The sequence below is a fragment of the Gossypium hirsutum genome, chromosome A11 (genome assembly GCF_007990345.1).
Source record: "Gossypium hirsutum isolate 1008001.06 chromosome A11, Gossypium_hirsutum_v2.1, whole genome shotgun sequence".
Taxonomy (NCBI): domain Eukaryota; kingdom Viridiplantae; phylum Streptophyta; class Magnoliopsida; order Malvales; family Malvaceae; genus Gossypium; species Gossypium hirsutum.
Window position 1 is genome coordinate 24,552,868 of NC_053434.1, and position 13,377 is coordinate 24,566,244.

The 13,377-nt window shown below is 36.9% G+C and overlaps 1 protein-coding gene across 1 annotated transcript; it reads left to right on the plus strand.

Annotated features, from left to right (window-relative positions):
* The first annotated feature begins 3,378 nt into the window (after positions 1 to 3,378).
* Positions 3,379 to 5,807, plus strand: LOC107958407 (uncharacterized). Its single transcript, XM_016894171.1, has 5 exons — positions 3,379 to 3,681; positions 3,797 to 3,935; positions 4,068 to 4,281; positions 4,399 to 4,548; positions 5,549 to 5,807. The coding sequence occupies exons 1-5, from the start codon at positions 3,379 to 3,381 to the stop codon at positions 5,805 to 5,807; spliced, it is 1,065 nt and encodes a 354-aa protein (XP_016749660.1).
* The last annotated feature ends 7,570 nt before the right edge of the window (positions 5,808 to 13,377 follow it).

The following is a 13,377-nucleotide window of genomic DNA, read 5'->3' on the forward strand; positions in this document are numbered from 1 at the left end:
TGTGATTTTTTCATGTAAAGCAAAATAGAAGCAAATATTAGCTCATTGGTTGTTTAATGTTTAACTAATACTGACCAGTATTACGTGGTTGGATCGTAATGCTAAAAGACAGTTTATATTAGTAGACGGGCCCAAACATGTCATTAGTCTAATCAGAAAATAGCAAACCAATTGAATGACTAATATGTTGTCTATCAAGTCCAATTAGAGAGATGCTTTGTTTTAGGCATTGGAATAGATGACTCTTAGAATATAGAGACATAGATGTGACTGACTGGATTGACAGTACATTGAATTGGACCCAAGTAAAATATACCGTAAATATGTTTTAGGCTTCGTGGGATAAATTATGCATGGCGAAGAAGTCTGGCAGAATGGAATTTCATAATCTTCACTATTTTAATTTAGATATGCTTTGTAAGCAAGGTTGGAGTTTTATTTCAATCTCGATCTCTTCCTAGTAGAATTTTCAAAGCTAGATATTTTCTGTGTTGTGGCTTTTTTAAAGCCACAAAGGGTAATAACCCTTCGTTTATATGGAAGAGTATTTTTTTCTGCCAAGCATCTATTCATTATAGTGTTGAATCCGATGCTCTAAGTGTAGTATATTCATTTGTACATTTGTAATTTTTTTGAACTAATTTATTAATAAAATTATTCATGAATTACACTAATATTATTTGTATAATGTCCTCATGTGATTTTTTCATGTAAAGCAAAATAGAAAAAAATATTAGCTCATTGGTTGTCTAATATTTAACTAATAGTGAGAGGTATTATGTGGTTGGATCATAATGCTAAAAGACAGTTTATATTAGTAGATGGGCCTAAACATGTAATTAGTCTAATCGAAAATGAGAAAACCAATTGAATGACTAATATGTTGTCTATCAAGTCCAATTGGAAAGATGCTTTGTTTTAGGCATCAGTGCGGATGACTCCTAGAAGATAGAGACATAGATGTGATCGACTGGATTGACAGTGTAACAACCCAAATTTCAGTGGTGTCAGAACAGTAATTTGAGATTACTAAATCCGACAAATGAATAGAAAATATTATTAATTTAATGAAAATAAGTTAGACGTGAAGTTAGGAAAATGATTGAAATAGTGAATAGTGTTTTATAATAAATACTAAATAATTTGAAAGTGAAAACGAGGTATTGAGACCTCGAAATATTAAGCCGAGCCATAAATATTTTATAAATATTTATGGAGTGTTAGTAAGTTAGTATTAAAGTTTCGTCAAGAAATTTTAAGGCCTCGGTAGTTAATTGGGTAAAAAAGACTAAATTGAATTAAGTGTAAAATTGTGAAATGTGATTAAATAGCTCTAGTAATAATTAATGGAGGACTAAGTAGGTAATTAAACACCTATTATTGGGCTGGACGGCATGTGTGTGCAGGAAATATTGAAATTAGGTGTGAACAAGGGGTAAAATTAGACAAAAAGTGAAAATTGAATAGTTAAAAATGGAATGTAATTAGAAATCTAGAGATTTCTTCAATTTTTTTCATCCTCTTCAGCTTTAAATAGCCATTGAAGAAACCTTAGAGCTGGTTTTTCATATTTTTACTGCAAATCAAGAAATTGAAGTGAATCGTGGAAAGGAGAAAATAGTCAAATAATTTTCTCAAACTTCTACAACTATTGCGAATTAGCCCAAGTAAGTTCATGCGGCTAAATTTTAGTGATCATTGTTATTCTTATGAATTTTATAATGAGTTATACTATATGATTATGATAAAACCATGAATAATGTAAAAATATGAAATTGCAGAAATGATCAAATTGAATGAAACATCGGATTGAGTACTTCTGTCCAGTGGCAAATGATGAATTGACGGAAAAAGACCATGGTTGGACCATGGCAACAAGTGATAAGCGATATCCACATAAGACCACAACTGGGCTATGGCATCGAAGAAAAGTGATAAGTGCTTCCGTGTAAGACCATATCCGAGATATGGCATCGGTATGATATATGACTCGTGTAAGACCATGGCTAAGCCATGGCTTCAGAAAGTAAAACGTGATCATGTGCAAGTCCATAGTTTTACTATGGTAAAGTGAAAACAAAGTACTCAATTTCGTATAGTTTTCTTAATTTGAAAAGAGATGGTAAGCGATAAATGGGCCTAAAAGAATGAAGTTTAAGTGTGAATAATATTAAGTGAAATTGACTTGGTTTGTGAATGACGGGAGAAATTAGTGAATTGTATAATATACAAAAGCTTTACCATATTTGGTAAGTTTACGTTCTAAGCCTATGAACTTACTAAGCTTTCACAAGCTTACTTGAATGTGATTGTCATGTTTTGTAGATTAACATGGAGACGGAGGATCGGATCATCACCAAGAATCACACTATCCAGACGTTCTCCTGTAGTTTTTGAGTTAATATCTTTTGATTTATATGGCATGTATAAGTATTTGGTTGGATAAAGTTATAGATGGCTCAAGTATGTAAAAGGGATGGCATATGTGTATAAAATGCATATTATGGCATAAACTGGTTGGTTGGTTGGTTGTAATTTGTAGATAATTGTGTTTAAGTGCAGGTAATGGATGAAAGGGTGAGAAAAGTGGCCTAAAACGTCCTATACATGGGCTAAAGACACGGCCGTGTATCTTGGTCGTGTGAAGGACACGGGTTTCAAGCATGATCGTACGTCAAAATCGTGTGAAAATGACTTAAAAATAGTAAAAAATCAATTTACCACACGGTCTAGCCACATAGGCGTGTACCCTGGCCGTGTGGCCCTTTGATGCTTAAGAAATTGCAAGTCAGAATTGCCCACGGGCTGGCCACACGGGTTAGCCACACAGGCATGTGCCCCTAAATTCAAGAAAAATTTTAAAAGTTTTCCAAAATTACCGGTTTAGTTTCAAATCACTTCTAAGGCATGTATTGGGCCCCATAGGCCCATATTAGGGACTTTATGTAAAATTTGAAAAGTTTTGATTGGAATGTAAATTTATGACTCGATTTTGTACAAATGCTAATGTATAAGTTTGATAATGCCTTGTAACCCTATTCTAGTGATGGATACGGGTTAAGGGTGTTACATTTAGTGGTATCAGAGCTTACTTTACTCGATTCTCGAAATGATCGTGTTGTGTAAAGTGATTAGAAATACATACCATATAGATCTGTGATAGTGTGATGTGTATGATTCGATTTAACTCTTGTTATTTTTATAGATAACTCCTAATTATAAAGATGTCAAATAGACCAGAACGTACAGAACAAGAAGAAGAAGTAAATAGTAGAGTACAGACTTCTAAATAGGGGACCAGTAGTGAAGTTCCGATTTCTTTAACGAAAACTTAAAAATATGATTTATGGAATTATGAATCAATGGTACAATGAAACAATGCAAGAAAGAAACTCGGCTCGAAAACCCACTCCTCCTACTGCACCAACCGTAGTGCCCCCGGTTGCCCTTCCACCTCGTCTGACAACTGAATCTAGTAAATGTATTTCGTTGGAAAAGCTCAAAAAACTCAGAGCTGAAGTATTTCAGGAAAGATCAGATAATGATCAGGTTAAAGCAAAATATTGGTTACAGAGATTGATGGGGATTTTTAAAGAAATAGCATGTTCACCAGATGATTATTTGAGATGTGTTGTGTTGCTACTGAAAGAAAAAATGTACAATTGGTGGGAAACAATCGAGGTAGTGGTGTCGGTAGAAAAAATCACGTGGGAATTCTTTCAAAATAAGTTCAAAGAAATATGTGGGCAAACGGTATCTGGATAAGAAAAAGAGAGAATTTCTGGATCTACAACAGGGAAGTAAATCCGTAGCTGAATATGAAAGGGAATTTTTTTATCTTAGCAAATATGCTAGAGATATTGTGCCTATAGAGAAGGAAATGTGTATCAGATTTGAAGAAGGGTTGAATGATGATATTAGAATGATGATAGGAGGTAATGAAATATGAGAATTTGTTGTTTTATCAGATTGTGCTCAAAAACTTGAGGAAGTGTATAATCAAAAGGTGCAATGAGATAAAAAAAGCAAAGAATCATTTAAAAGAGATGCATCCAAATCATTTTCAGCTTTGTCGGTGAAAAAATCTAGAGAAGAATTTAATCGGGCCACTTCAGTGCCGGAAAGATTGGGAAAGAGCAGATCAAGACAATCTGATTCCAAGACATTTGATAGACCTGCAGCTAGTATGAGCAGTATTCAAAATGCTCCTCGACCTAAGTGTTGGTATTGTGGAAGAAATCACATTGGTGAGTGCCGGAACAAGACAGGAGCTTGTTATAGGTGTGGATCTACTAATCATTTCATTCGAGATTGTCCCTAACTACAAAGAAATGAAGTAGAGCAGAAAGAGAAATAAAAAGTTACTCCTCAACGAAGTAAACGTTTGGGGCAGAGTAGTGCTACAGGGGCTACTCGTTCGGGTATGAGAGAATCAGCTAGTCGATCAGATGTTGGAACACCTACACGTACCTACGCTATTCGAGTGAGAGAAGAGGCGACAGCTCCAGATGTAATTACTGGTACTTTCTATCTTTATGATGATACTGTGTATGCATAGTTAGACCCTGGGTCTACACATTCATATATTTGCACCATGTTAGCCTCTGAAAAGAATTTATCTATTGAGCCTACTGATTTTGATGTTCAAGTTACTAATCCCTTGGGCCAGTGTGTGATAGTTAATTTAACATGTCCTAATTGTCCACTGAGAATAAAGGGCTGTGAGTTCCCCGCTGATTTGATGTTGTTACCCTTTCGGGAATTTGATATTATTTTGGGAATGGATTGGTTAATGAAGCATGATGCAATAGTGAACTATCGTGAAAAACAGATCAGCTTGAAATGCCAAACAGAGGATATGATTTCAGATGGGTTTGAAAATTTGGGTGATACTATTAGATTTATTTCAGCCTTCTCTGCTTAGAGATTGTTAAGTAAAGGAAACGAGGCATTCTTGGCCTATTTTTGATACTCAGGGTTCTAATTCAAAGTTAGAACAGATGTCAGTAGTTAATGGATTCCCCGATGTGTTTCTCGAGGAGTTGCCAGGTTTACCACCTGATAGAGAAGTAGAATTTGTGATAGATGTGATCTTGGAAACAGCTTCCATATCAGTGACACCTTATAGAATGGCCCAAGCTGAATTAAAAGAGTTAAAGACACAGTTACAGGAGTTGTTAGATAAAGGATTCATCAGGCCGAGTATGTCACCTTGGGGAGCACCTGTTTTATTTGTGAAGAAGAAAGATGGTTCTTTGAGGTTATGTATTGATTACAGGCAGTTGAATAAAGTAATGGTAAAGAATAAGTATCCCCTGCCTTGTATTGATGATTTATTTGATCAGTTGAAAGGTGCAGTAGTATTTTCAAATATAGACCTCCGATCCGGGTATTATCAATTGAAAGTAAAAGAGTGCGATGTGCCAAAGACTAATTTCTGAACCCGATATGGACATTATGAATTTTTGCTAATGCCATTTGGATTAACCAATACCTCTGCTGCATTTATGAACTTAATGAATCAGATCTTCCAACCTTATTTGGACAGATTCGTGGTTGTGTTTATTGATGATATATTGATTCATTCAAAGATAGAATCCGAGCATGCTCAGCATTTGAGAACAGTGTTACAAACTTTTCGGAAGAAACAGTTATATGCAAAGTTTAGTAAATGTGAGTTTTGGCTTCACAAGGCTGCATTTTTCGGTCATATTGTGTCAGCTGATGGAATTCGTGTTGATCCGAGTAAAGTAGCGGCAGTAGTGAATTGGAAAGTTCCAAAGAATGTCACTGAAGTACGAAGTTAATTGGGATTAGCAGGATATTATTGCTGATTTGTAAGAGATTTTTCAATGATCGCTTTACCATTGACCCGGTTGTTACAGAAAAATATTGAATTTGTATGGTCAGATAAATGTCAGTAAAGTTTTGATCAGTTAAAGAAGATGTTGACAGAAGCACCAGTGTTGACTCAATTAGAATTTGGTGTGCGGTTTGTGGTATACAACGATGCGTCTCTAAATATTTTGGGTTGTGTTTTGATGTAGTCGGGTAAAGTAGTAGCATATGCTTCTCGGCAACTAAAACCGCACGAGAAGAATTATCCTACACATGATTTGGAATTAGCTGCGATTGTGTTTGCTTTAAAAATATGGAGACTATGGTGAGAAGTGTCATGTGTATACTTATCACAAGACCTTAAAATATTTGATGACACAAAATGAGTTAAATTTGAGACAATGGCGGTGGCTAGAACTTTTGAAAGATTACGATCTTGTTATTGACTATCATCCGGGGAAAGCTAATATTGTAGCAGATATATTTGGCCGGAAATCGTCATTGTTTGCTCTTCGAGCATTAAATTGTCAATTTTCTCTTAATGAAGATGGTTTTGTGTTAGTAGAATTGAAAGCAAAACCTGTATTCTTTCAACGAATTCGGGAGTTGCAAGATGAAGACTCGAAATTAGTATTGAAACGACAAATGGTCTTGGATAAGTTGAGCTTGGAGTATTCCATGGATGACAGTGGTATGTTATACTATCGAAATAGAATTTATGTTCCAAATAATCCAAATTTGAAGAATGATATTTTATCAGAAGCTTATAGTAGCATATGTTCTATTTACCCGGGTAGTACGAAAATGTATTACGATTTGAAGAAAATGAATTGGTGGCTGATCGCGTGATTTCGTAATAGGTTTAAATATTTATAATTACTCGTTCTTGAACTAACTATTATCGCGATGTAGGCAAGTGTACCTATCGAAAAGTAGTATAGTTTTAGCAAGACCAGATTGTCGAACCCAAAGGAAATTAAAGTACTAGTAATAACTATCTTTTTATTATCTAGCCTAAGAATAAAGAGGTTTTTGTTTTAACTAACTAATTATCTAAACTAAGAACGCACAGAGAATGGAATTGGAGAATTGCTTTTGGAAAAATCGATTGAATGAAGACAATACCTAAGGAAAAATCCACCTAGACTGCACTTGTTATTCTGGCTTGAATCGGACAATTTATTCATTTAACTTGTTTCATAGAGATCCTTAAGTTATGTTATTATCCCTATTCAAGACTAATAACGTCTAATCCCTAGATTGAATAACCGAGACTTTTCTCTAATTAACACTCTAGGGTTACATTAACTCGATCTATGGATCCCCTTATTAGGTTTCACCCTAATCGGGCAAAATCTTGTCACCCTATGTCTAGGCGCGCAATCAACTCTGCTTAATTATGACAAATGTACTCTTAAACAGGGTCTATTCCTCCTCTGAATAAGAGCTTATCTTGAATCGGTATCCTGAGATATCAAAACAAGAATTAAGAACACATAATTAAGAACAAGTCAAATATTTATCATACAATTCAGAAAATAATAACAAGATTCGTCTTAGGTTTCATTCCCCTTAGGTATTTAGGGGATTTAGTTCATAACTAAATAAGAAAACATCTCAGAATAATAAAGAATACAAAACATAAAGAAAACCCAATACTCCTGAAGGGGAATTGAGGAGAGATCTTCAGTTTTGATGATGAATCCGGCTTTTGAGATGAGTCAATCGAATTTCTTGGAGTAATTCCTTACCCCCTACTCTTTCCTCCCTTTCTTCCTTCTCTAGGGTGTATATATAGGCTTTGGAATGCCTAAAAGCCCTCAAAATTAGCCTTTTCCAAATTGGACTCAACTTGGGCTCGGCAGGGACACGCCCATGTGCGATTACTCCAGGCCATGCTTGAGCCTGCCAAATTGACACGGCCGTGTGGTCTTCCCGTGTGAGGAGGTCCAGGCCGTGTTGATTTCGTACTTTGGCCCATTTTCTCCATTTTTGGCCCGTTTCTCATTCCTTTCACTCTCCTATGCTCTCCTAAGTGTAAAACATGAAATCAAAGCATTAGGAGCATCGAATTCACCAATTCTAATGGAAAATCATCCATAAAATACGTTAAACATAGGGTAAAAATATGTATAAATTACGGTTTATCAAATATCCCCACACTTAAGCATTTGCTTGTCCTCAAGCAAAATTCTCAACTCATAATCAAAATAAATTCTTCTTAACTTATAATTTCTATCGATAATATCTCAGAATAATCCATAGGTAATCATACATTGAAATTCAACTAAAAGAACATAAAAGTTTCAAACATTCCAAGTTGATTATTTAATCATGCAAACATAGGTGTCTCTCCTCATTTAAGTAATTACCTTTGATTCAGAATACCATAGAGTTTCACATCCTCACTATGGATTCACTCAAATCACTCGAGGTGTTTAAGGACAATAAATGAAGCACTCAATAGTCAATAATGAAAACTCATTACCATAGGCTTGTATGGAAATCAAATCTCCACCACTATAATTTAAGATGATACATCAATCAAAAGGTCTTTAGAAGGTTGTAATGAGGTTTGGTTAGGGGGTGTGGTCACAAGCTGAAAGAAAAAGTTAGAATCGAGATTGAATTGGAAAATTACCTAACTAGAAAAAAAGTTCATCATTACTTGCGTACAACAGAGCTTCTTCTCAGACTAAGGAATTTAACTTCTGAAGCTTACAAACAGAAGATCACTACTAATATGTATACATGTTTTTTTTTCTTTTAAGAACAAATTAAATTACAGAGTAGAATAAAACATAGCTAAGCAACTATTTCAATTCAAATCTCGATAAAAATGGGGCTTAAATTAATTTAGGGGATTTCAATAATAATGGGTTAAAGGTTAATATTAAGCGTACTACAAGAAATGGCTTGTTAGGCTTAAGGGGGTTCACTAGGGGTTAATTGTGGAGGTAGGCTTTTCATGGCATGAGTGGGTTAATCCTAAGTGCCTTAATCATTTTGACATATCAAATCAAATGGTGTGGTCTCTACATGAATAATCAAGCAAGTTCTAGAATAATAGTTCACTACTGATGCACTCAAAGCAATAATAAAAGTGAGCATGAAAGAATTAATAGATGCTCAAAAGGCTCAAAAATCTCACAAAAATTATGGTTTTTTGATGTTTAAAACTTGTGAATCCCAACTCAAAGTAATACCTAAATTTTGGGGAAACAACCTAAATTTTAAATTCTTAAAAATCAACTTATCATGCTTGATTCTCTAATGTCTTAAAGTTTAAACAATCAATGCATAAATGCCTATGTTTTAATTCTAGATATATCAATCAAAATCATAAATCAATCAAAAATTATCCTAAATATGATATGAGAGCTTTTTAACAGAACAAGGCAGTCATTCAGGGATTTTTCTGCGAATGAAATAAATACCCCCCACACTTAAGATGTACATTTCCCTCAATGTACAAAGATAGATATTAGAGTATAAAAATAAGATAGGGAGAGAAATGAAACTTCCTGTATGATGAATTCCTTGAACTGGAGTTCTGAAGAGTAATTAGTTCGAGAGTGGAGGAGGATACTCCGGCGGTCGTAGAGGTTCATTAGGCTATAAGTCATGCGCCAAAAGGATATTATCTCTAGTGGTAGCTATGGTTGTGGGCGAGCAGGACATCGCAGTCATAGAGAACCTTTCCCGGTGGAGTTTTAGTTCCTATGTGATGATGAGCTTAAGAGCTTTATAAAACTATGATAAAATCAGGAACTTTTTAAGGGATATTAGGAAGAATAATTACTCAAAAAGAAATAACCGAAATTAATAATTAAAAATAAAATTTCTAAAATCTAATAAAAATAAAAAGTAGTTTTAATAAAAATTAAAAACATAAAATAATAAATAATTTTTTTTAAACATCTTCATCGCTGGATGGTTTGCGAGGTGGGACTGGTGATGAGATGTGGAGGTGCTGACAAATCTACTGTAGAGTAGCATCAATGTATATGTAGCCGAATCGAGTATATGAAGCCGCTGCATGAACTGGACAAAAGGGTAGTGGTGGCTGGGATGGTGGGTCCTCGTTCTGTGAAGGGACGTCATCAGGAATGTCCTCGTAGGCCTCTTCCTTGGTGGATTGGGCAAGACGATATTGAGAATGGTAGGTTCCTCGGCCCCTTTCGATCATCCTCATGCTAAGCATGCTTGAGATGCCTTGTGGAGACATCTAGCCAATGAGGGTCAAGGATGATTCTTGGGCCGCAGTGTCGAGGAGCCTGAAGTGTCGAGCCAATCACGTTACATTGGGGCCAATGGAGATTACCCCCTTCCTATGCCACTCTGTCTGGTGCTGAATCACAAGGACGATGAAGTAGGCAAGGTCGATGACGTGCCCATGCGACATACACTATAAAATGTAGGCATCGTGAGTGTTGACGATGCCAGTGCTCTCTCACCTCCTTGTAATCGTATGAGCTAAAATGGCGTGTAGGTACCTTAGGGATGGTGGAAGAACTGATTCCTTGGAGCGACTAGGATTGTAGGAGGCTGCGCCAGGGGCCAAAGTGTACCACTACTTCGAGGGACAAAAGTGTATGTGGCGAGTGAGAGCATGTAATTCATTTTCTTCCTTGAACTCTTCCGTATATAAGCCTAGTGCAGCACCGAACTCTGGGGCACTTAGCTGGCGGACTAACCCGCCTAGGCGAAACTGGACCGCGCCGGGATTATCGTAATTTGTTATTACGGTTTGAAGATGGAATGTTGAGCATAGTTCCATCGTGAACTTGAGGTATGTTGGTTCAATAATCCCAAAGAACAGCTCCCAAGTGTCGGTGGTTAGGAGGGTCCGAATCGCATCAGCCAACTGAACTTGTTCTACGGCAGGCCAGTCGATGCAGCGGCCCGCAATAAAGGGTCAGGCTCGAAGTATTTGGAAAAGCTCTTCTTGGGGCCCTCGAGGGAACTGCAAGAGAGGGTGACGAATTTCTGTGGTTGGACCCGCAAAAGATGACGTTCCCTTCCTTTTCTTCGGGGCAGGTACGGCGGTTTTCTTTCCTTGTGAAGACGGCATGGTACTTGCGATTAGAATCATCAAGTCATCTTTATGAGTGGTCAAAGTAAAAGGGATACAATTTTTAAATAAAAAGCAGAATTTCAGCCACAACCAAACATAACTAATATAATAATTTCGTGACATTATCATTGTAATGGGATGAGAATGGGCGTAGTAATGGCATGTGTATGACAAAAGAGTGAGGCTTTCCTAGCAACTTGTTTTAACATAAGATGTATGATAAATAATTGAAGAATGCAAATTAAATGATAGACACTGTAATGGAAATATCATAAGAATAAGCATAGTAAAGTCATGGGTATGAGGTTTTCCTAACAACTCAATTTAACTCGAAATGTATGATAACTAACCTAAGAATGCAAACTAAATGATAAAATAATGAACAAAATGAAAAATAGTTCGAAAGCAATGAAGATTATGCTAGTAATAAGTATTAGTAATAAGTAAAATAGAAGTGAAAGGAGTAAACAAACGCTAAGGGAGAGAGATTAAGCGTGAAAAATGGAGTGGGAAGTGGCGCACGGGCGTGGCAGGGAGGCCGTGTGAAGTTGCAGCGGCTAGGGTTAGGGTTTTTGAATGGGGAAGAAAGTGAATAGTGCAGGGTATTTATAGATTTTGGGCCACACGGCCAGGACACACCCCCGTGTTCCCCAATTTCAGCCCGTGTGATTCGAGAATTTCGAATTTGGGCGCGTCTGACATTTAGTACATGCCCGTGTTCCTTGGGCGTGTGGGTGCACACGGCCGTGTCGCACGGCCGTTTCTGGCATTGTTCGCTTCTCCTACGCCTGTGTCAATCTTACAGGTTCGACCATGGGTGTTAGACACTGGCGTATCGCACGCCCGTGCTAGTTTCTCAGTTTCAACCACGAGTTTTCCACACGGGCGTGTCGTACGCCCGTGTTATTTTGGCAGGCTCGACCACAGCCATGTTTTACGGCCATGACATTTTATCGTAGCCCGTGTTTGGAGAAATCCTTGCCCTATTTTTACACGGCCATAAGCATGCCCGTGTGCTTGGCCGTGTCTCTGTGGAAAACCTGTATTCGAGAGCTCTATTAGTAAGTTAGATGTTGAAGACTAAATTTTTAAAGAAGTTAATACAGTTAGTGCTCGGGTTGCCTCCCGAGAAGCGCTTATTTATAGTCTAAGCTTAACTTACCTCTCCGTTGAATAATCATGGTGGTTTGAGGAGTTTATACTCCTTATTCCTGTCATCAATCTCATCAAAATAAGGTTTTAAACGGGTGTTGTTTACCTTAAAGGTGCTGAACTTGGGGTGCCTTACCTCGACCATACCGAATGGAAAGATACTAAGTACCGTAAGAGGGATTTCTTCATTCGGTGTGGTAGCGACAATGCGGGGATCTGCGGCATCTAATAAGACTCTATCTCCAATCTTAAGTTGATTTGGAAAGGTATTGAGCTCGTTCTGTCATAGATTATGTTTGTCAGGTGTTCTTGGTTTATGCGTCCGCCATTCATCGAGTTCCTCGATTTGTAATCTTCAATCTTCATGAACAGGTCCTCTATTATTGCTTGAGAATGACTCGTGTGCTTCCTTCAAACTCATTTCCTGTAAAGTAGGTTGCACCATATTGTCAGTTATAGGAGAATAGGTTAAACGATCACCTTCAATTCCCGATGTGTTGCCAGAATTGCAAGCTTGAAGGGTGACTGTTTCATCTCCCATACGGAGTGTGAGTTCACCTGTGCCAACATCAATAATCGTTTTAGCAGTTGCTAAAAAGGGCCTTCCTAGAATTAAATGAGTGTTGCTATCTTTCTCTATATCTAGAACAATAAAGTCAACGGGAAATATAAATTTATCGATTTTAACTAGTACATCTTCAATAATACCCCTAGGGAACGTTATAGTTTTATCTACTAATTGAATGCTCATCCTAGTTTGTTTGGGTTTCCTGAGGCCTAATTGCTTAAACATTTTGTAGGGCATGACGTTAATACTAGCCCCTAAATCAGCTAATGCATTATTAACATCTAAACTACCAATTAAGCAAGGAATTGTAAAACTCCCTGGATCTTTTAGTTTGTTCGGTAATCTATTTTGGAGAATAGCTGAGCAAACCGTGTTTAGCTCCATGTGTGACGCTTCGTCCAACTTCCACTTATTTTCTATAAGTTCCTTTAAAAATTTCATTGCGTTTGGCATCTGCGATAGGGCTTCAATAAACGTAAGTTAATCTGTAATTTTTTTAAGAGTTTAAGGAATTTACCAAATTGTTCATCTGAGCGGTCTTTCCTTGTCACATTGGGGTATGGCACACGAGGTTTATATTCGACATTTACTGTTTTTTTTATTGTTATCTACCTCACCTTGACCTTTGTTTACCACAGTTTCTTGCCTCGGTTCTGGTTCAGACTCAACAACTCCTTCTTCATCTTGAATATTAATTGCGTTGAGCTGTTCCCTTCGGTTGGGTTTAGTATTACTTGGCAAG